Raw genomic sequence first — 23,389 nt, forward strand, 5'->3', positions numbered from 1 at the left:
AATTTAAATAGTATTATATATAATAGCCGAAGGGTTAAACGTTATATTAAGCTTAATATTATTAAAGCTTTTTATAGATTAAAGATAGCTTTAAAATTTTAATATTTAATAATATTCCGGACCTAATAAGAAGTGTTTTAATAGTTAGTTTTACCTTTTAGATTAAAGATTAGCCCTGCTTAATGGTAAAACTTTATTAATTCCTAGCTATATAAATTATTTAACCTTTTTATTAATACTTATATTAATAATGTTTTAATATTTATAAATAATAAAAAAGAGCATTAAGAATAATATAAGAAAATAATATATTACTTTTATAATATTAAGCTTTAAGGAAATATAAAAAAGTTCCATTTTAATATAACTTTTATAAATTATTTAAGTATAATTTTAAAGGTTAGATAAGGTATTTAAATAAACCTTAAAAAGATAAATGCTATTATTAATTGGAATTTTAAAAACCTAATTAATATTTAAACTATCCGTTCGTTTTTAAAGCTATATAACTTTATTTAAATATTTATATATTATATTAATAATATAGTTAAACCTTTAAACTATTTATTTAAAAAGGGTATATTATTTAAAATAAGTAATAAATAATATAAAGCTTTTAAATTAATAAAGAAGTTAGCTTATAAAGCATTAATGTTAACCTTCTTTTAATTTAGCTAACCTATTAAAATTAAAACTAACGCTTTTTGGAATGCTATTAGTAGAGCTATTTAATAATAATAAAAAAAATAGCATTTGGAAGCCTATAGAGTACTTTTTAAAAACTATATTATTAACCAAGCAAGTTTATTTTATATAGAATAAAGAATTATTAGCTATAATTTAAATTATAAAGTATAATTATTTAAAGCTATTAAGTATAAAGTTCTTTATAATAATTAATTATTAAGCCCTACTATATTTTATTATTAAAAGAATCCTTTTTATAAAATAAGTAAAATGGGTAAACTTTTTATTTAATTTTAATATTACCTTTTAATACTAGCCTAACCAAAAAAATGTAATAGTAGATGTATTATTCCGTAAGATAGTTAACCTATTAACCATTAAAGCTTACGAAGCTAAAGAATATAATATAGCCCTAATCCTACTTAAAGCTTTAAAAGGGCTGGTAATTATTATAAAAAAGAAGGCAGTAATATTATATAGCTTTAACTTAATAAACTTAATTTAACAAAAAAACGAAAAATAAGGTTTAGGATATAAAAACTATTAGTTAATTATTTTAAAGTAAACCTTTAACTTAAAGGTTTATTTTTAAATAGCTTTAATTAAGGAAGCTTACTATCCAATAATTGCTATTTACCTTAAGCAAAATAAATATATTAAAATAATTAAATAGGATTATTATTAACCTTTATTAAAATAAAATATTTAAATATATATTTATAATTATTATAATTATTAATAAAATAAGATCTTTTAAAATAAAATATTTAAATTATTATACCTATTATTAATCCTTATAGCTATTTAATGCTATATTATAGTTAACGGAAAAGATATACCCTTAAATAAGTATAGCTATAATTATATATAAGTATTTATTAATAAATTTAATTATTTATTAATTATAATATTTAATAAGAAAAACAATATAGCGGAAAATGTAATATATTAATATTATAAATATGCTTACCATTTTTTAGGTTTTTTAAAGGTATAGATTTTAAATAATGTAAGACCTTTTATTTTATACTTTTTAATAAAGATTAATAAGTTAACCTTTATTAAATACCGGTATAAAAATACCCTTTACCCTTAAATGTAAAAAGCTATAAAGTTTATAAATTAAAAGTTAAATTAATAGTTATACTTTTATATTAATAAATATTAAAATAATTGGAGCCTTTATTTATTTATATTGGATTTTATATATAATGCCTTTTAATATTTAGCTATTAATATAGTATTATTAAAGGTCCTAATGGAAACTAATATAAGGAACCCTTTATTATTACCTTTATTAAATATTGTTAAAAAGATAATATTAGAAAAGCTGGCCTAACAATTAATATAATAAACCTATAAGGTATAAAAGGCAATTTATAAAGTAGTAAAAGCTATATAAAAAAGGTAAAAAATATAGGTAAATAAAAAGTAATATTTAGTAAACTTTTATATAGGAAATAAGGTTTTTTTTAAAAAAGAAAAGCTTTATAATTAATTATTTTAACTATTTAATTAAATTCCTAATAGGTTAAACCCTTTAAAATATTTAAAAAGAAAGGATATAGCTATATATTAAACCTTTTAAAGTTAATAAAGATGATTAACCTTTTTTATATAAATCGATTATATAAAGTAAGTAAAGATCTATTACCTTAATAAACCTAACTATTATTAAAACTTAAAAATATTAAAGAAGGATTAAAATAGAAAGTTAAATAACTATTTAAATTATGAATAATAAGGTATAATAAAATGCTATAATATTAAGTTATTTAGAAAGGTTATAACCTTAACAATACCTAGTACCCGGTAAAGAATTTTAAGAATTCATTAGTTAAAATATAAAAGTTCTATAAAAGATAGCCTAACGTATTAGGACTATTTAAACGGTTAAATAAATAGATAAGAGTTATAATAGCTGATAAATTTACTGCTAATTATTTTAACGATAATGTTGCTATACGAAATAGCATTATAATTAAAACCAGATGTTATAAGTAATTCTTTAATCTATTTTATACTTGTGTTTTAATTTTAATAGGGGGAAGTGTAACGAACGTATTAAATATATATTATATTAAAATATTATATGTATTATAAAGTATAACAAATATATTAAATATATACTATACCGGAATATTATATATACTATAAAGGGATATTGTAGAGATATGCGAGACCTATACCAATAAGGTTATATAACCTATAATAGCTATTGGTATATATATATTTCTATGTATGCTTATATTTTAGTTTTATCTTTCCTTCCTTTTTCCTTTAGCTTAAAATCTTCGTCTATAGCATTAATATAGCTATACCCTAAACCTCCAATTATGATACAATTAATATAATAAGGATTTATAGCTTAAATATTTAAAAAGGTAATTAAGGCTAGGAATTTAATAGTTAAACTAATTATTAATATTTTAAGTTAGTTTTAATTTCTTTTAAATATAAAAATTAATAAATTAAAGTTAAAAATGCCCTTATAAGGGGTTTTATCTTTTATAAAGGATTAATAATTCCTATAATATTTTTATTAATTAATATAATAATTAGGAATTTTATTATATATTAGTATTATATTTATTATAAATTATCCTAATTTTTAGGAATATTATTTTAGCTTTAAAAATTATCGTATATATCATCTAATAGTAAATTTAATTAAAGTTTATAATCTTGGAGGAATAGCTTTAAAAAAAGTTAAAGAAAAGTTAAGGGATAACTATTTAATAATCGTTTAAATTAAAAACAATATAGGTAAGCTATTCTAAGCTTATAACCTATTAAAAGGAATAGGGATATATACATATAATAGCAATATAAGTTATATTTAGGATAATTAAAAGGTAAAGATCTATAGTTAAAGACCTAGGGGGATATTGGTAATACTTATAATCAGAGGTTTAGAGTGTACCTTACTCCACACTTACTGACAGCCTTCTTTCAAATCGCTGAGCAGCTGCATCATACAACGAGCCGCCCTTTTTCGTATTGTCACTATCCCTGAGCCTGAACGGGTCTCTTCTACCATGTTCATTGCTTGTTCTTTCTGCTTAGCTAATGGCAATGGAATCTTGAGAGTTGGGGGGTCTACTTTTCGAGTCCGTTCTCGCCATATAGGAGTTATTCGTTCGGGATACGGAAGGAGAGAACAATACCAACCTATGGTTGGTGAAATGGACGGACAAGCTGGGATGTGACGGTTCAAAAGCCTGTAATGGTTTCCCACGACTGACTGTTTGAACTGCAAGAATGAGGCACTGTAGTGATATTTGTTGTGCACGAAGGTCTCTAAGAAGCCTCTATGCCTAGGCTAGAGGTATATACAGCGAGTCTCTCTGTCTGTAACCCTAAGATCGTGAATGCGGCTTTGCTGCTCAGTTTCAAAATACGTTCTACAGTCACTGTTTGTCATGCCTTGTGATACTATAATTGAATGAGTGTCATACTGCCACTGTGGAATGTTATTGAGGGCGCCAAATATGCACTCCATAGAATATGTTTAAAATAAGCACTCTACAAAACCACTTGCAGCTGACACCATCGTTTTCAACTCGCGTGCCTAATCAAATTTATCACCCAGCATCGTTGAGCGGAACACTCAAGCCAAGACTCATGCCTAGGCCGTCGAGCAGTCGGGCTCGATACTTACGCAGCTATTGCCGTGTCGTTAGTCTAAACATGCCCCAATCATAGCCAGCGTTTTATAGACATGAATCATATATCAACTTACTGGGACCACCGATAGTGGTAGTGATGGAACCGGATTCAATATAGACGCCAGAGAAGTAGAAATCCTCAGTAGTGTCGGAGTATCCAGAGCGCGGTAGCTATATTCAATATAGAGTGTTAGGAGTTATAATAAGTATGTAGTCTCAATGGAATACTATGTAAAAGTTGTATGTGAGATAGGACTAGTCCATAGGTATTTGGCCAATCCACGTTCTCAATACACGCCAAAGAGAAGAGAAATAGAGTTTAGAAGCACCCACCTCGAGGACGCCTAGATGCCAGTCGGCACCGTTGGAAGAAGTCGATGCTGATACGGGTGCTACCACCTGCTTGAGCGGGTTGGCGCCCTCCGACTCCCAGAAGCCGACTGTATTCCTACTGAAGTCCTATGAAGCAGGCGAGATAGTAACAAGTCAGTGTGAACTTATATTTAATGGGGAGAACGTGCTGAAAGAGCGGTTATATATATTGTGTATATCCACGCGCGTTAGGAAAGTTGTCTTAAGAGGCCGATGAAGAACGGTTAACATGTGCGAAATTGAGAAAACTCACTATCTCATAGGCAATACTATAGTTGCGCTGGCGTCAGTAACTCTTCTAGGTAAAACGGGAGCAGGTTTCAGGAGTTATGTATGAATGCCTCCATGAGCGCCCAACAATGGAACAAAACGAACTTCAGGAGTAGCAGCTTACTTATACCACACATTCGCCTTCCACTCTGTTTTCCACTTCGAGTTCTGCGAGACCATGAATTGTAGGTTTGGGTTTGAGGTGCCAGACTCGCCTGAGATCCAGCCGGACTTCATCTCGACAAAGTGCGACTCGAAGAAGCAGATCTGGTGCTCACGATTTACGCTCGGCGCGTTGGTGTCCTTGCGCATCATCGAAAAGTGATAGTACACTTTGCCGCTGTTGATGGCTGCCTTGGTCTGGGGGATCAGTCTATCGCAATGAGGGGTAGAAACGTTAGATAATGATTATGATTGTTGATGTTCATTTGTTCATAAATATCGATATAAATTGAAGAGGAAAACAGGGGGAAGGACAGGTGGAGCGGCCTGCGTGCGTACTCTGTGCGTCGCATGTTCTGACCATTCCAAAATGCCGTCGAGTCAAGTGTGAACTTAGCTCCTTGCTTTGACACAGTATCGGCCGGGTTTTTGAAGTTCGGGGAGAGATTGACGTATTTGTCCACGCTGGAAGAGCCGTGGATGTAGTATTGGTATGGCCCAACTCTGTTTACACGCTCGAGTCAGATATTACAAGAAGGCGTAGGATTTCAACACATATTCTGGAAAAATTCAGGAGCAATGAGGCCGAAATCGGCCCAAGGAGGAATTTAATAATTCCAGGGCACTGACTGGTTCGCCCATGACCACTTGTTCAGGTCGGTTGACGAGGTGAACTCGTTGAATCGCCCATCCCATATCACTGCTGCCTGGGCAAGGTGCGCCAGCGCCACAGAAACCATAAAAGCCTTCATTGCGTCGAAACCAGCGGAGAGAACGGATACCTCGGAGCTGCGTGGCGGTCGATGTGGTCCAGGCTGTCAAGGCGAGAATTAGACTGAGACACAGCCTAGGAAGTAGCCAAAAGATCGGACAGGCCTCATGCTTTTAAAGTAATCCCGAACGGGGGCTTGTTATATATTAAGAGAAGTGAGCAGTTTAACGGTCTCTCAACGGGCTGGAGAACTGCAGGCTCTGTTACCGCCGCTTTCCATTGACTGCAGTCATTCAAGGCTAGAACTAATATTAGATAGGCTGGGCGGACCGCGTTCTCTAGGTAGACGATATTGTTAGAACCTAGGTAATCATGTTTACGGCCTGAAGGGTTAGAGCAGTCTCGGACACGGTCTTCCGAACACATTTGCGGGCCTATCAGAATGCCCATTAAGGGACGCGGCCGCCGTTGGATTTAGCCTAGAAGAAAGTATGGTATGAAGCTGCATGAATCACCTAGTCGGTTTGACGACCATCTCGTACCTAGCGATGACATGAACTTGGGTTTACTGAGAATACATGGCCTGGCACTAATATATAGTAATCGATGAGTAGTTCTTAAGCTAATGAGTGCATGGAATGGCCGTTTCATTTAACGTATGCCTTAGGACTAAACAATGTATTCACATTCAGTCTGTCATCTACAGTCATAATCGTTTGACAGCTTTCATAAGTATCGGCTGTAGACCCTGACATAATGAATGTAAGCCGCGTCAATAGTTTCGTTCAAGTCCACGCCTGTAGATAACTTCCAGCATGTCTTCAAATGAAAGCTATACATGTCAATAACCTCAATATTCGAGCCCTCCACCGAAACTGCTGCTTCTGGCTATGGTCGCTTGTTCTAAACTCGCCCTTGACGTTTCGACGCTGTGTTTCCTAGATGGTATGGGCTCACCTTCTTCTGTTGCGTATATAGCGGCGTTCTCCGGTAGAGGAGATGCATTGTCTTCAATCTTATGGACAAGGTATGCTGCGAATAGTACAAACACACCTCCACTGGCTAGGACAATAGAATAGCTGTGATCCCCAGGGACACCTCTCGGCTTCTGGAAAAATCGGAAAATGATACTTGACCCTAGAGTCGCGATCATCTGTGGCGAAGCAATGGCCATGTTGTGAATGCCGAGAATGACTCCAGCTTGATCCGGCTCTCGCTCATTCTCCGATGATTGCCGTCCATTATTAACTAAGGGACTAGAGGGAGTGTCGTTGGCAGCGTGTGTAATATGTCTCAGCTGCTGTCGCGCCGCCTGATACATGACTTGACGGTGACTGATTTCAGCACTAATGATTGCCCACGGAGCCCAGAGTGTCAAGGCCCATGTGATCCCAATGAGCCCAATTAAGGCCGTGGCAGCCTCAATCGACCGAGCAACGAGTGTCGAAAACATTGATACTGCAAACAGAATATGTGAAAACATCCATGCTCGGCGAAGCGTGAATCCAGGAATAACAAGATGCTGCAGCCACTTGCTGACGGTCGAGGCCTCATCAGCATCCAATTCATGGTCGTGACCTGGAGGCTTGCTGGCAGTGTCGTAAGTGGGGTCGATGAAGAATGGGAGCACCACATTTGTTACGAGGCTGGTAATAGCAAATATTAGTAGTGCATGTGTGCCCATGCGCGTTGCTCTTTCGTATAGCTCATCCAACTCTGCAGGGGTCATATGAGGGTTCTCTTCAAGATAAGGTTGGACATAGATATCGCCAATGTACGAAGAAGTGTAAAAGAGCATCGGAAAGAAGCCAACCCAGGCGAAGAATTGCACAACACACACTTTTGCAATTTGTGGCGGCAGTCTTTTGATCGCAGCAAAGATCTTCACAAAGAAAGAAAGCAACCCAAGTCGGCCTTCGGACGGTCGTCCGTCGAGTCGTGGATTTCGCTCTCGGATAACTGTCGTACTGAATAGGACGGTAGAGCATAACGCTATACTGGCGATAGCGCAAAGATCCTTGAACTGGGTAGACCCAAAAAACCAGACATACCTAGGCAGATTTATGCCGCCAGCGATATAACCAATGACGTTACCAAGTCCAACAACTCTGCTAGCCATCGAATTTGCAGCTTCTGTTTAACTATCAGTTTTTGTGTCAAAGGCAACATTGAAATCGTCTAACCTTGTTGGTGTGATGGTGCACAATCGACGATGAAAGCTCGAATTGAGGCTTGAACTGTCGCTATGTTAGACGCTAATCGCGATCTCTCGACATATCCATAGTGAGTAGTCAACAAGAGCTTTGTGACAAACCTGTGTTAACCGCGACATCAAGGACATATATCCAAATGACAGCGATGATGATAATAGTAGTCTTCACACCGGCAGACTGAGGATCTGCACCAAACAAGCCGAGAAAACCTCCGACGATTTCCCTTATCCAGGCGAGAAACATGTACGCAAGCGACGTGGCGGCGGCGCCGCCCAGGACAAATGGTTTGCGTCTTCCCCAAGATACGCGGCAGTTGTCACTTAACATGCCGACGTAGGGTTGGACGAGTGTACCAGTGACGGGACCAGCGATCCAAACAAGCGCCATAAGTGATTTACTCAACCCGAGAGACAGAAGGTAGGGCGTGCCGTTGGACAACTCGACAGCCCAAGCGACTTGAAGACCTCCCAAGCATATTGTCAGTGCAATCAGATACCAGACGCTCTTTGTTTCGTGGGGATGGTCGTCTTGTTGGTGGTGGTGTTGGCTGTCAGCGGGTGGTGTTATGAAAGGCGCTTGTTCCTCTCCATGAGGAGACAAGAGAGGAGATTGCTCGTCTATAGCATCGCCGTCCACATTATGGTGTCGTTGTATGGCGCCCTGGGCTGTCGATTCGGCGTCGGGTTTATTGCTAGTTGATGAAGTGGCTATAGGGCTAGGCGTGATCACACTCCTGACGGACCTCGAGGATGACGAGCTCATGGAGTAGGATAAAGCGGACACCTAATGGTGTTCGGGACGCTCTTTCGTTTTTTTTTTCGGCGGTTAGACGAGCATAAAAGCGTTGGGGCCGAAATATGTGGAATTCCAGGGCAGAGGATTGTCGGCGATTAAGGCTCAGGTCATGTGTATAGTGAAGATGTTGGTGGGTTGCCTATTGATATTCATCACTCTTCTCCCGGACTGCTTGTACACGATCTGTATGCAGCTAGTGTTGATACCTTTGACGGAGAAGAGGTTGCGCGACAATCGTTGTTGAAAAGAATGGTAAGGCGGGTAAATGGAGTTGTGTACATCTTGAGGTAAGTTGAGTGCGCAGCTGAGCTGGCTGGGCTGGCCGATGACGTGACGATGTCAGAAATCCCCCTAACTACAGTCTACCACTGGCTTCGTAGGTAGTATGTCTCCTAACCTCTTTTACGCGACTCACGGCGCCCAGGTACATGTAAGTAGGTACCAGGTAGGTACTTAGGTATATTGGCGGGGTTTATAAACTTACACTTTTGGTTATAGATATTCAATATACCTACCTAGGTAGTACCTACCTACCTCCTCAATGCCCGGACAGATAAATCCGTGCACTCTAATTTTAGACCCAGTATACCAATACTACCACTTTAAACCTTCTTATACGTTCATTGAATAAAAAACTACTCGCCGTACGCCGCGCATATGAATGGTACACATCATATTAAAGAGCAGAAGCTGTAGAGTTTACCAGTATTTTCTATACAATTTTTACTTCAATAGTTCTGGTTATATGAAGCTATACATAAAGGGGTTATTAGGTGGTAGTGGTAGTGGTGGTGGTGGGTCTAAAATCAGAGTGCACGGATTTATCTGTCCGGTGGGTGTACCTATGATATCTACCTTATGTACTTATTGTAGGTAAACCAAAACATCATGCCACGTCCCTCTCTTATGTCTTATCCAAACGACTGTCTGCTACGTAATGCGAGGCCTACACATAGTCTTGAATTCTGAACTCTAAGTACCTAGGTAAGTACCACTACACTGGTGCCACAACGCTGGTTCATCTTCTAAGTCCCATTACTACTTACCTAGGTACTTACCTACCTTCGGTAAGCGTGCCTTAGGTAGGTGCCTATATACAGAAGGAAATGTGGGGTACCTATATACTTATACCTACCTAAGTACCTAGGTAGTAATAGGTACACTATCCGACACAGTAGTTTGGTTTGGCGCAGCGGCGCCGCAGCCTGATGCTGCAACTCGCCGCCTACAGCCCGCAGCCCGCCGCCTTACAGCGACCGATCAACTACCTAACTGCCCGAAATTGTAAAGATGAAAGCTGTCGATAACCTACCACTATCCATACATGCTAGTGTAGCCTTTCTACCTAGTCTAGTCGTGTCTCGAATTGAAACTATCATTTTCACGCCTCTCCGCCTCTGCTGTCGTTAGCGACACTCTGATCGTCAAATGATTCCATCCTGCCCCGACATTTGATGCCTTGACAAGTCGCTGTCATAGAGCTCCGGGTAAGGCGGAACCTGGAAGACGCATTATTTGCGCCGGCACTCGCTTCGACCTTTTTGAATTCGCCGCGACCTCGCCAACATGTTGTCGCAACTCGCCGGTTTTGGTCTGGAGCTTGCCCGTATGTCTGACTGGCGATGCGACTCATTGCCAGTTCCCAACTGTGAACATGGACTGACTGACTGACGCGCCCATCTATCTAGGACGTGCCGACGAAGAATTAGACCCCGGTGGTACGGATCGTACTCTTTCGCATCTACCTCACTGTTCCGAAATCATCTAACAATGGCAACAGACAAGGACTCGGGAGAGAAGGAAATAACTTCATCATGGGCCCTCTTCATTTCCATCGTGCTTCTCATAATCGCCTTCTTCACCAGCTACACGCTGCAGCAGAAGAAGGTCCAGGCAGTGCATGAAACCGTCATTTCCATCTTCGCTGGTCAGTCATGATTCTCGTCGGAACAAAGGCACCAAGGGCTGACTGTGTTCGCTAGGGATGACCGTAGGCCTAATCCTTCGAGTAACCTCCGACTCTGGCATTCCCACCCTCATCAGTTTCGACTATCAGATCTTCTTCAACCTCCTGCTTCCGCCGATCATCCTCAACTCCGGGTATGAGCTGCATCAGGGCAATTTTTTTCGAAATATAGGCACCATCTTAGTTTTTGCCTTCGCCGGCACGTTCCTATCTGCTGTCGTCATCGGGCTTCTGCTATGGCTGTATACACGGATACCTCAAGGATTTGACATGACCTTTAACGACGCTATATCGGTGGGCGCGACTTTATCTGCTACTGACCCTGTAACCATTTTAGCCATCTTCAACACCTACAAGGTCGATCCGAAGCTATATACAGTTATTTTTGGTGAATCCATACTCAACGACGCTATCGCAATCGTTATTTTCGAGACGGCACAAGCATATAGAGGCGAGGATGCTGGTGCCTACGGCTTTTTGAGCTTCATCAAGGGTATAGGCACTTTTCTACTGAGCTTCTTTGGCAGCTTAGGTATCGGCGTCGTTGTCGGTGTTGGCACAGCACTGGTTCTCAAATTCACCTACGTAAGGAGGTATCCACATATCGAGACTTGCTTGATTGTGCTGATCACCTACGCGAGCTACTTCTTCTCACAAGCTGTGAGAATGTCAGGTAACTTAAATTCTACAAATGACTTATGGGTTGAAAACACACTAAAACTTGGCCAGGCATTGTTTCTTTGCTATTTTGTGGCATTACTTTGAAACATTACGCCTACTTTAACATGTCTCGGCGAACGCAGCTGAGTACCAAGTATTTTTTCCAGATTATGGCCCAATTATCTGAGAACTTTATTTTCATCTATTTAGGCCTGTCGCTGTTCACGGACAATGAGCTGCAGTTTCAACCACTGCTTATTATCGTAACTGTAGTGTCTGTTTGTGCAGCGCGATGGGTAGCAGTCTTTCCGCTATCTAAAGCCATCAATTGGTACCATCACTATCGCGCCCGCCGTCAGGGTAGGGAAGTTAGCGATGAACTACCCTATAGCTACCAAGCTATGCTCTTCTGGGCTGGCTTGCGTGGTGCTGTTGGTGTCGCCTTAGCGGCCCTATTATCTGGTGATAATTCCTACGCCTTGAAGGCTACAGTCCTGGTTGTGGTAGTGCTCACGGTGATCATTTTTGGTGGAACGACGGCTCGAATGTTGGAGATTTTAGGCATCAGAACTGGTGTTGTAGAGGAGGTGGACAGTGACGATGAATTTGACATTGAAGCAACCCCAGGAGGGTCGTACTATAAAAGGTCTGGTACCGGCCTTGGATTCAACCCACGACAAAGGAATGGATCTGTACGGATGGACAGAATGGATGCTGCCAACGGTAGACGCAATACAGGTCCTGAGCGAGGCAGTTATGTGTCAGGACACCGCTCACCAATGCCGCACTCGCGTGCAACAAGCTTAAGCCGGAAGAACTCGCGTCTGGGAGGAGGCGATGAGCTGGAGAGATCGGATCTCCTTGGACAAGCTGCCAGCCTAACAGACTCGGAAGTTGGCAGCGATATAGATACCTCGGATCTCCCTCCACCTGCCCGCAGGTCACCAAGAAGCAGGTCAAGTCCTGAATTGACAGCGAGCGGTGCATCCGAAGAGGAAGGTGTATTTTCATACCCGACATCAGGACAGAGACCTGCCCCCCCTCTTTCTACCAGGTCAGCAATCAAGCAGCTATTCACGACGCAAGATCCTCAGGCTCTATTCCGACAACTTGATGAGGATTATATCAAACCAAAACTGTTGTTAGACGGAAACAACCATACTGAAGGTGGTGCTGGACCCAGCTAATCGGATACCAGGTCTAGGGATAGGTCACGGGAAATTCAAATGAGCATTGAGTGTATTAGGTGTACGTAATATATACTTGGGAATATAGAACTAGGCCTCCTGATCATTCATCTGGAGTTCAGGTTTCAGGTAAACCGCATCCGAGTCCATGTCAGCTATTTTATCTTGCCTTCATACCTACCTAATGATTAGTCAGCTCATCGTTGCACCTAGTTGCGTCGACATGACGAGACAGCGATATTAAGCTGAAACTTAATCCTTAGCCGGTTCGCTTTCCCGATTGCTCATTATTCACCATACCTCGTAAGATGCGAGACTTCGTCTAAATGCTGCTGAGAGAGTGATAGACCTGTTGGCTGTGGCTTTCGATGGAGCGATGGACAGAAGCTGGTAGGTATATGTAGGGCTTTCAATGGCAGTAGGTAGTGATTTGAGATACGGCGAGACTACAAGATCAGCGCAGTGAAAAGGGGTCACTCCGCGTTATGACTCCATCGGGACCTTACCTAGCTGAGGTATGATTTCAGAGAGCCACGTCACAGATGCCAAGCAGTTCATACGACAGGTGCATGCCAGCTGACAGCCACTACCTAGGTACTGTGTACCTACTTAATTACGTCTAATTAAGTCCGCAGACTGGTCACACCTCGCAGCCATTTCACGGGCTGTTTGGCGCATGAACAACTCTTACATACTTACCTCAGGAGCTGCCGGCACTCTTCACTTGTTACCTGTTACCTACCAACCTTGGAACTTACTGTATGTACGGGTACCTGCTGTAGCTAGCTGGTTCTTGCGGAAGCGGTAACCAGGCCAGCCGCACAACACCAGACACTCTGTGCACCAAGTTGTCGCTTCTGGCCTGTGTAGCTCGATTCGTCGCTTTGATTGTTCGAGACCCAAACCTCTCGCTTCTGTCATTATTTCTGTCACTCCTTTGCTTCGTGGAACGACCAGCCCTCCAGGAGAAATGCGCCACACGTAAACTGGGCGCCCGACATCTCATTGCCCCCATGCCACACCCGTGAAGCCTGTTCTAACCCATCCCGTCCTCCACCGACTCCGACTCCGTCTCCGTGTCTCTCTTTCGCCGCCGCACCTGAGCGTCCCGCCCTCTTGTTCGCTACCCGATACTCGACTTTGCAACAGCCACAACATCTATTTCCTGTGTCTATGGCTTCCTATAACCACCCTTTGGCTGCTGCCCACTATGGCCAGCCGTCACAGGTGCCAATGCCCGTGCAAGCCTCCGCCACCCCCGCTGGCACTTTTGCACCGGGAACCAAGATTCAAGTCGGTGAACATAGGGTCGTCATACAGAGATACCTTTCTGAGGGTGGATTCGCACATGTCTATCTCGTCAAGCTGCCTCGCCCTATCGATGGCACTGACCAGGCCGTGCTGAAGAGAGTCGCCGTCCCCGACAAGGAAACGCTGCGTTCAATGCGAACCGAGGTCGAGACGATGAAGCGGTTAAAAGGACACCGCCCTATTGTCACTTACATAGACTCACATGCCTCCGAGTTGAAGGGCGGTGGTTATGAGGTCTTTCTGCTGATGGAATTCTGTGACGGGGGAGGGTTAATCGACTTCATGAACACCCGATTACAACATCGTCTAACCGAACCCGAAATAATAAACATCTTCTCCGATATCGCCGAGGGCGTTGCTTGTATGCACTACCTCAAACCGCCATTGCTACATCGGGACCTCAAAGTAGAGAATGTGCTGATTGTTATGCATGGTGCTAAGAGGAAGTTCAAGCTGTGCGATTTTGGGTCTGCAGCGCCGCCTAAACCTGCACCACAGACAGTCGTGGAATGCAGGTTAATAGACGAAGATATCCAAAGGCACACTACGATGCAATATAGAAGCCCTGAAATGGTCGATGTGTATAGGAAGCAGCCGATAGATGAGAAGTCGGATATTTGGGCCTTGGGTGTTCTCCTTTATAAGCTCTGCTATTACACAACTCCATTTGAAGATCAAGGACAGCTTGCCATATTAAACGCGAGTTATCGATTTCCTAGTTATCCTGTATTCTCCGATAAGCTGAAACAATTGATTGGTAAGTGCCTCGATATTGATTACCGAGCATCTCGTTCTAATAATTTTCAGCTTCCATGCTTCGAGAAAACCCGGTATCTAGGCCAAATATCTATCAAGTGCTTCGAGAAAGTTGCCTAATGCAGGGTCGCGAAATACCTATTCATGATGTTTGTCCTTTCGTCCTTGGAAGCCGCCAACCTGCTGACACACTTCTAGATATATTCGAACCGCTCGCAGTCATCAGAGCCACATATGAGCGAGAGACAGCTTCCTGCTGAGCGCAAGACTGGCAGTACACCCACTGTGGGTGCCGTGTACTCTCCACCCCCACAGCAACAAACCCAGGCAATTCCTGATATAACGCCTATGCGTAGGGGCCGCCCAGCTACTACGAACCAAGCTGCGTCCTCGCAACCTCCGAAGGTCACTGCTGGTGATCCCTTTGCTGCTCTCGACGCTAAATCAGGAGCCAAGCTAGGGAGCGATGAATTGTCCTCGAGGTTTCCAACTCTCGATCAATTTTCTCTTTTACATGATCAAGGGTCCAACTTCGATTTTGATAGTCCTACTTCACCACAGGCTTCATCCAACGGGCCAGCAGCACAGCTCAATCAGCGAGCAACAGAAAACCTTGCCGATGATGCGTTTGCCAGCCCCTCGGCGAAGTCCACTTCTACCCTAGAAAATCGTAGGCAGGCCAACGATGCAGGTCATACACAGTTCGCGGCTGGCACGGCTGAATCGCATCGCCCATCACCACCACTAGCACCGCCCCAAAAACCTGCTTCCTCCCCACCAAATCCGATGGTGGAAAAGAGCAAAGCTTCTACAATCATTTCTAGTAATCCCGAACTCCAGGCTATCTCTTCCACCCTTCCCCAACCTAAGCAGGAAGTACCAAATAGACCAATAATGGTCTCTACTGGGACAATGACAAACCCACTTATCGACATGCCGATTCGTGATTATCCTCCAATTCACCGATTTCCACCAGCTGATCAGCACCGGTCAACAAGCTTGCCCAGAGAACAGAACGGTTCTACTTCAAGCCAATCACGGTTAGATCCAGGTCAGGTCCCTCGACCTTCCCCCAGTCCTCGAATCCCATCGGCGCAGTCACAGTCTGTTTCGGTATCACACGCGTCGTCGTCCCGACCATCCCTCGAAGCTAGGCGACCGAGTCCTGAAGCTTTAGAACCTTTGGTAAAGCCCTCGTCAAGTACAGGCCGATCAAGACCGTCTAGTATGTATCTTGAATCTAGCATGGATTATCTGCGTGAGAGGGAGGCCTCCATTAAACCATTACGCACACCGGGGTACCCATCTCCCAAGATAGTCCCTAGAGCAGACTCTCCAAGAATTGAGCCCCAAGACGAGGTTTCAATCCAGTCCAATGTTGAATTCCTTCGATCAATGGAAGATAATGATAGTAAGAAGAAGGATCGAGGTGCGAAACATCATAGCAAACGTTCGAGTCTGGGTTCATTATCAGGCACCAAGAATATTCTTGCAGGAAAATTCGGTGACGCCTTCAAGCGCTTTGAAGGAAATCCTACAGGTTCTTCCATACGCACACCATCCCCCTTGAAAGACGGGGAAAATCATACGCTCACTCCCATCGCTGGATCCGAGGCTACAGATGGGCGTAGTGATGATGGTCATGTATTGGGCGAGGCTGAGTTGACTCCAGAAATGCGTCGAGAGCTTGAAGCCCAGAGTCTCGCTGATGAGGAGCGCAGGGTGGAAGCCGCGGCAGCTGAATACAAACAAAAGATGGCTGCACGGGCTGGAGACATAGGTCATGCACCTCTCCCAAGAAGCATAGGCGGTGTTTCGCGAGCAGCAAGTATACAAAATCGAGTACAGAATTTACTTGAAGAGTCAAACAAATCATCTCAACACGTCCAGCGCACTGCGTCGGGCTATGGAAAATTTTCGGACGAAGCACTAGCAAGGAGTCGAGAAGAGAAAGAAGTCCCAGAGCTGCCGCAGAGACCCACTGGTACTGGTCATGGGCCACCGCCAAAACCACCTACGAGCTCATCTGAGGCTTTGGCACGAGTTCGGTCGAACGGTCAGAGCTCGAGCTCAGCAAATCGACCGGTGCCTCCCGTCAAACCAAATCCTGCTCCTAAACCCACACACTTGATCAATCTTCCGACTGGCGGTCGTCGGTCACCAACGATACAGCAACTTTCTGCGAGTAGTGCTTACCGGGCCAGTTCAGACCAGCTTGTGGGAGTTGGTTTACCTGGGCGACCTGCCTTGGACATGTCTTTTCAAGAAAAGGAAGACTATATCCAGGATTTTAGTAAAAGGTTTCCAAGTCTTAGTTCTATAGAAATGGTTGAGCGAGATATAGATGCGGAGGCGGATCGAAAAGGCAGACGTTAGATCAATTATGCGGTTGTCCCTTTTCTTCAGGCAGGCATGTTGATAGTGCATATCATCATTTGTCTCAGAGCTTCCAGCCAATATATAGTAGTATTTTGGTGTTGGTTGCGAGACGGAGCCACTCCTTACGAGCTTAGATGTGGACCTGGCGTTTCAAGAAGGCAATTGAATAATCAGATTCTCGGTCACCCACCAATCCCTTATCTCTTTGACACCTAGGCTCTCATGGGAAATGTCGTTTCTCAGGTCCGATAACAAACGATTTGAAATTAATGCTTGTTCTCGGAGTGTCTATCTCATGAATCTATCCGCTGGTAAAGATCCTATGTAAAGCTGTCGCAACATTCATTACCGCAAGTGAAGTCGACAATAAGCAACGAGGTATGTGCCGTTATTATTATGTTCCTTGTTCATCAATTCAATTGACCTGTGTAGGCCTCGCTAAATGATACTGTCAACTAGATCAAGGGTTTGCCTTTATACTGAATTATTTACGAAAAATCATTCAAGTCGTGAATCCCATCCACGAGGCATATTAGATGAATCCTGACAGTGTTCATCAAGCCTCAGCCGCCCTGAGAAGTCCAGAGGAGTTTGATCTCAAAAAGGCAACAGCCACAACTTCTAACCTTCGCCAAATATTCTTTTAGTACATATATCTGTAGTTAGGGTTCAAGTCACCCAATTCAGTCTTCTCATATTCGGAGAGGCCAATATTCGTGGCCGTCTTAGCCCTCCTCCTGTTCTCAACGTGGATTGATATCAAATAGAGTACCGAGGCTAAGGCACTGACGACGGTAAAACCTAAGCAGATTGCGTAACCCTTTGTAAAGTATGGGGCGTCGGTGTCCAGGAATATGTAAGTAGCAATGATACCACCTCTGACGACGGCGATAGAACGTTAGTCTGTTTTCTATCTACGCTGAAATTGTGTGAAGATTCAAATGAAGAGAAGGGGTTACTTACAAATTTCCAAATCCAACTTGCCACGCTGAGCCGATAGCGCGGCGGTGATGGCCGCCTAGGTTCATCTGGAACCAACAGACAACTGCAATACTAGGATTAGCTATCACCTTCTGAGAGTAATACTCATGGTCTTGAAAGCTCCCAAACTATCAAAACATTAAATCGGATGATTTGCTTACTTATGGGTAAGACGGCATATGTGCCGCTCGTGAAAAGGTGCAACACAGCATACTCAGCTGTCGTGTTGGTGTGAACGGACAGCAAAACGCCAATCGCCGCAATGAGGAGACCCAAAGGCGCAAGCGCGAAGAACGCACGGTGGCGCGTCCAGTCAGACAATGCGGCTACAATTAGGGAGAAGACGAACGAAGCCGCCCACGGCGGGACAGAGTGCAGTTGGGTTTGGATGGGGCTATAGTTGTATGTCTTGATGATGGTCGGGGCGAAGAACGCGTACCCGTAGGCCGGCACAATCAGTCCGAAGTACATAAACCCGCCCAGAATCACTCTGTGATCCTTCAAAACCGTGAGCACGTCTCGGAAAGTGATTTTTCGTTCGGCGCCGTTGTTTCCCTGCTCGGCCTTCAAGCGTGTCTTTATATACGCTTGTTCCTCTTCGGATAGCCACTTGGACTCCTCCGGGCTGGGATGCCGGTTAGCCAACAGATTCAGCGTGATAGTCCCCGACGCATCAGACTGAAAAGAACAGTCAATACTCACAAAGCGGGGAACGTGAAAAAGAAGATGATTGCAACGACCGCAGTGAGGAGACCTTCCAGGATGAAAATCCATCTCCACCCCGAATAGCCTCGCACACCATCCACTAAATCACTAAATCAGTCGTTGTTTCTCAGCCACAAGAGTAGCGCTTAGAATATGAATGCTTACGTTTCCCGATGGCGGAGGCAAGGAGACCACCGAAAGCACCAGCGAGCGATGTGGACGAGAAGAAAAGAGAATACCGCTTCTGCGCCTCGTCTCGTTTATACCACATGCCTTTTTGAAATTAGTTCCGTGATGTCATTGTGTGAGGCGCACACCAGCACCAAGCAGCAGCAAAACACTCACCAATAAGGTAGAAACAGCCTGTAATTCCAGGGTTAGCTTTTACAAGAGCATTTGCTTGGCAGAAGATGTTCCTTCACGCACCTGGGAACATTCCAGCCTCGAACAGGCCTAGGAAGAAGCGAGTAGCAAGCAGGCCGCCATAGTTTTGAGCAAGCCCCTGAAAGATAGAGACGAGCCCAAAAAGAAACATGCATCCAGATAACCAGATTCGCGGAGAGAAGCGCTTGAGAAGAATGTTGCTTGGTATCTCGAAAAGGATATACGGGACGAAGAATATAGTCAGAGCTAGCAAGCGGCGGCAAGGAAAAGATCAGCAAAACTGAGGCGACGAAAGAGCGAGACCCGCGATTGGTCCTAACCTGTGTTGTACTCCGTCTTCTTCAGACCGAGATCAGCTTCTAGATTGAAGGTTCGGGCATTCGCTATGTTTACGCGATCCAGGAAGGCTAGGAGGTACAGGATAGTGACGAAGGGGAGGATGTGCCAGTCGACACGCCACATCATCTTTCGCTCCGTCGTGTGAGAAGGGCACACGACGGCCCCAGAGAGCTCGCCACCATCGTCGGAGTTGTCGGTTGTGCCCGGGTCGCGGCTATTGTAGGTTAATTCCTCTTGTCCCTTTTCATTTTCAAAGGCGCTTGCTGTGAGAAGTTAATTGTTGTTGTTAGTCGTAGGTAGGTAACTAGGAACACGGCACAAGAAAATCTCCCTTACCAATGGCCATTTTTCTCTAAGTGAGATTTACGGTACGATTTGCCCAACGGTGGGGACGATGACGATGAAGACGATGACGACGACGCTATATCCAACAAACGCTCCAACGACAGACGAAAGGCATATGGCAGCAAAGAAGAACGGGGAGAGAAAGAGAGAGCGGGGGAGAGGGAGGCCGAAAGATTGAACGATTTGTCTTCAAAGATAAAATATGGAAGTGGTCAGTCAACAACGATGAATGCGAAAACCGGCCTGTCTTGACTATATACCTTGTCACAGCGCGCGCGCCGTCTGACATTTAAGGCCGGCAGTCCCCCTGCAACACTTACTATTGAAGCCGTAGTGGATGGGTAGGGTAAACTAGGCCCTCTTTGGCTCGTGAGGACGCCGATCGCTTAAAGATTGGACATTGGGGAATGGGGGTCTCATCTGGGCCACTACGCCCATACTTCGTACGCACGCGCATCTCACATGCCCACGAGGAGCCTGCCTTGATCAGTGGCACGTTGTTAATCTTAAAGATGTTTGACAAACAGAAATGCCTTATGCATACTTTCGTGGAGCCGTGAGTCTCGGGCCCAGCGCGCGATGTGTTTGCTGATCGCCTGTACCACATACCCTAGGAATATTTATGCGATACGAAAATGCGATCGTCCAGTGTACAAAAGCAGCCAGCTTCGTATTACCTACCGCTTAGAGAGAGACATCAATGTGTCTTTGGGGGGCGGTTGTACATGTAAGTAAGCAACAGCTGTCCAGTGTGAAAATCTCGGGTCCCGATGTCGCAGCTTAAGTAATTGACTAGGCCAGGGTGAGTGGGCAAAGTGCGAGGAACCAATACCTATCCTATCGTAAGCCGTTTTTCTTCCACGGGGATTCCAAGTTGCTGGTACCGTTGTCGTATTCTCTCTCACATGCGGAATCGAAAACACCCAAACTCATATGGCGACAGTCATCTGACCAACAATGGCTCGGCTTGTCGCTAGGGATTCGACACAATCTCCATCCGTCTCTAGTTTAGCGGGTGTTTTCTCCAATGCGGGTTTTCCGGGGACCCCAGATTTTCCCCAAGTTCTTTCTAATTTGAAGCGACCGGATATCCACGGAAGAGCCCTCCCGCTTGTCTTCGGTTTGCGAGAGGTTCCTCTGCCCGGTCCCCTCCCTTTGGACCCTTAATATCTGCTTCTTTAGTCCGCATTGATCAGCGTGCTGTTTCTTTCTACAGCGACACTCGTACATGTTGTGTAGGGAGGCAGATGAAGGCCTCACTGGCACAAGTGATGTGGTGTCTGCTTACAGCTTGACGACGACATTGGTGGGTTGCGGGATGCTGCCAAGGGCGCCTCCTCTTCGGCTCCTCACTCTTTCCCTGTTTCTCCGCAGCCTTGGCTCGCGGCGGTGGCTGACAATGCCAACGCTTGTGCCAATACCGCCGGTTTCTCGTCCCGCGAGCTTGTTTTCCTAATGTTCAACGTCTGCGCAGTACTATGTACATGAGGCGACAACTTTACCGTTCTGCTGGGCTGGTGCTCATGAAGAACCGTTGTTGTGACACGCATCGTGTCTTTGGATTCCTCGTTAAATCCCAACAAATAGCAGATGCGCCAAGCTATACACAAGTACAACCAATTATATACCAGACGATGGATTCTGTGTCTAAATTCCAGTTCCCGGTTGTTCATCAGCAGTCCATATGCGGTTATAGGCCGCAAGCTATGAGTCCACAGCATATCGTGGTAACCTGAGATCTATGAAAGCTGTGCAACCTTGCTTAAATCGTGCGAATCAAACCCCCCTCCCCCTCCACGTTCAACATAGTTAAAAACGTGCGTGTTATTCCCAACATGCGCGGCAACATAGCACAACCTCGTGGCCACCATAGACATGTGATCTCCCAATTTAAAGCCATGGTATCGCGGTCTAGGGCTTCGGGCATGAGCGGGGGTTATTAGACAATGCTGCAGTCAGTCTTCAGTCTTCCATGTAATGCCTACCTGTGTCTCTGAATCCAGCTTGAAGCTATGCCCCCAAAAGGACCCGGGGTGGCGGCACCTAAGATCTGAGATAAGCCGAGCAGGCGGAACCCGTGGTACATACGGTACCGTATGAGGCAGCACGTGTGAACCCAAGGCTTGTGGTCAGGACCCGAGTGTTTGGAAAGGTAATGTCGGATAACTTATAAGCATACATGCAGCACGAGTGCTGAATGCCATGGCAAATTCAAAGTCGCACTTCAAAAGTCAGGCAACTCAGCCAGAGATCGGCGTGCTGAGAATTTAGCTCTGTGCTGTGGGTGAGACAGATCGGCTGGAGGGAAGAACTAACATGGGGTTTCCTCATCGATGCACCATTGCCCCTATCCAAATGTACATAGGCATTAATAGGATTCTCTCTGGACGCTGAAGTTCTGAACGAACGGTTTCGACCCTTTTTCCTCTTGACGAAGACGCCTACATACCTACATATGTAGGTAGGTTAGGTAGTACCTTATGTCGAGATTCCCCATAAGATAACAATTGGCTAAACTCGAGCCACAGGTACACTTGTCAGCTGACCAGCGGAGCTACAGTACCTACTTGAGTACTTAGGTACCTAGGTAATGACGGCAGTGGCTCGTCAGTGGCTCGTCAATGTCATATTCTTCAGGTGCTGTTGGTCTTCAACGCGTACCTATAGCCCTACGGTACAAGTACCTACGCAACAACTACCTACGTGGTTGGTAATTCATGCATGGCATCATCGACCGGTGTTTGATCAATCAGTGACACAATGTGTAGTCAGTCTACCTACCGGTACTTGTAGATTCCTACGGACAGATACGGAGGTAGAGAAACCGTTCCTGGGCCATGGTAGAACCACAGGTGGTTCGGCATGCTTGCCATCAGGGCTGATGTCGCGTTCCTAAGTACATGTATAAGTAGATAGCGTACTTAGATCACGAGATTGTCATCAGTTGGCGGTCGAATCACTACACTCACTGCCTAACGTAAGTAGATATCAAGACAAGAGGAAGAGATAATATCCAAAACGACGCTTATCTTTTTACCTAATAAGTTAAAATTTGCTGCCGTTCAAGAACTGCCAGGGCTGTCCTGGTACAATGCCGGGACCGAGAAAGATCTACCATGTACTTAGTCTACTCTCTGGGATGTTGACAAAAACAGCTCGTCATAACAGGACAACAACAGCACCATCCGGTGAAGGGTAGGAATTCTAAGCAGGCTCTCTCGAGGCCCTTCAGTTACAGTACACATTTCATAAACCTTCGTTCCTCCATCCACCCAGTCCACACCCAGCTAGTGAGCACTACCTGCTTGTACAATACCTACGCTACATTTGTAAACTCTTCATGGAGGATTACTGTTGGCGTGGATAGTGCTTCCTACACGTCCACTAGGTATGTGTGGTCAAGTGCACTTACTCACAGTACTTACACAACCCTGTGAAACCAAAGGATCGAATACCGGAATTTGGCATCAGCGTCTCCGTACACTACATCATACACT

At 44.0% G+C, this 23,389-nt stretch overlaps 5 protein-coding genes across 5 annotated transcripts; 2 read left to right on the forward strand and 3 right to left on the reverse strand.

Annotated features, from left to right (window-relative positions):
- Positions 1 to 3,631: 3,631 nt before the first annotated feature.
- Positions 3,632 to 6,238, reverse strand: F5B22DRAFT_586050 (uncharacterized protein). Its single transcript, XM_047973530.1, has 7 exons — positions 5,790 to 6,238; positions 5,499 to 5,663; positions 5,122 to 5,370; positions 4,981 to 4,996; positions 4,689 to 4,814; positions 4,430 to 4,526; positions 3,632 to 4,352 (listed from the first exon to the last, which is right to left on the reverse strand). The coding sequence occupies exons 1-7, from the start codon at positions 5,909 to 5,911 to the stop codon at positions 4,345 to 4,347; spliced, it is 783 nt and encodes a 260-aa protein (XP_047835852.1). The 5' UTR covers positions 5,912 to 6,238; the 3' UTR covers positions 3,632 to 4,344.
- Positions 6,239 to 6,451: 213 nt separating this feature from the next.
- Positions 6,452 to 9,318, reverse strand: F5B22DRAFT_586052 (major facilitator superfamily domain-containing protein). Its single transcript, XM_047973531.1, has 3 exons — positions 8,186 to 9,318; positions 8,055 to 8,108; positions 6,452 to 8,004 (listed from the first exon to the last, which is right to left on the reverse strand). Exons 1-3 carry the CDS (start codon positions 8,844 to 8,846, stop codon positions 6,722 to 6,724), a joined length of 1,998 nt encoding a protein of 665 aa, XP_047835853.1. The 5' UTR covers positions 8,847 to 9,318; the 3' UTR covers positions 6,452 to 6,721.
- Positions 9,319 to 9,766: 448 nt separating this feature from the next.
- F5B22DRAFT_586055 (Sodium/hydrogen exchanger family-domain-containing protein) lies at positions 9,767 to 13,312 on the forward strand. The gene is made up of 5 exons (XM_047973532.1): positions 9,767 to 10,485; positions 10,568 to 10,597; positions 10,660 to 10,806; positions 10,862 to 11,518; positions 11,575 to 13,312. Exons 1-5 carry the CDS (start codon positions 10,446 to 10,448, stop codon positions 12,690 to 12,692), a joined length of 1,992 nt encoding a protein of 663 aa, XP_047835854.1. The 5' UTR covers positions 9,767 to 10,445; the 3' UTR covers positions 12,693 to 13,312.
- A 553-nt stretch (positions 13,313 to 13,865) lies between these two features.
- On the forward strand, positions 13,866 to 17,135 carry F5B22DRAFT_641635 (kinase-like protein; the record flags this gene model as incomplete). The annotated part of the gene is made up of 3 exons (XM_047978017.1): positions 13,866 to 14,760; positions 14,811 to 14,908; positions 14,958 to 17,135. 3 exons carry the CDS (start codon positions 13,866 to 13,868, stop codon positions 17,133 to 17,135), a joined length of 3,171 nt encoding a protein of 1,056 aa, XP_047835855.1.
- Positions 17,136 to 17,575: 440 nt separating this feature from the next.
- F5B22DRAFT_160619 (major facilitator superfamily domain-containing protein) lies at positions 17,576 to 20,001 on the reverse strand. Its single transcript, XM_047969239.1, has 9 exons — positions 19,884 to 20,001; positions 19,529 to 19,810; positions 19,251 to 19,454; positions 19,170 to 19,187; positions 18,990 to 19,097; positions 18,822 to 18,924; positions 18,281 to 18,744; positions 18,102 to 18,183; positions 17,576 to 18,016 (listed from the first exon to the last, which is right to left on the reverse strand). The coding sequence occupies exons 1-9, from the start codon at positions 19,891 to 19,893 to the stop codon at positions 17,782 to 17,784; spliced, it is 1,506 nt and encodes a 501-aa protein (XP_047835856.1). The 5' UTR covers positions 19,894 to 20,001; the 3' UTR covers positions 17,576 to 17,781.
- Between the last annotated feature and the right edge of the window lie 3,388 nt (positions 20,002 to 23,389).

This window comes from Xylaria bambusicola (assembly GCF_022495145.1).
Source record: "Xylaria bambusicola strain CBS 139988 unplaced genomic scaffold F5B22scaffold_2, whole genome shotgun sequence".
Lineage (NCBI taxonomy): Eukaryota > Fungi > Ascomycota > Sordariomycetes > Xylariales > Xylariaceae > Xylaria > Xylaria bambusicola.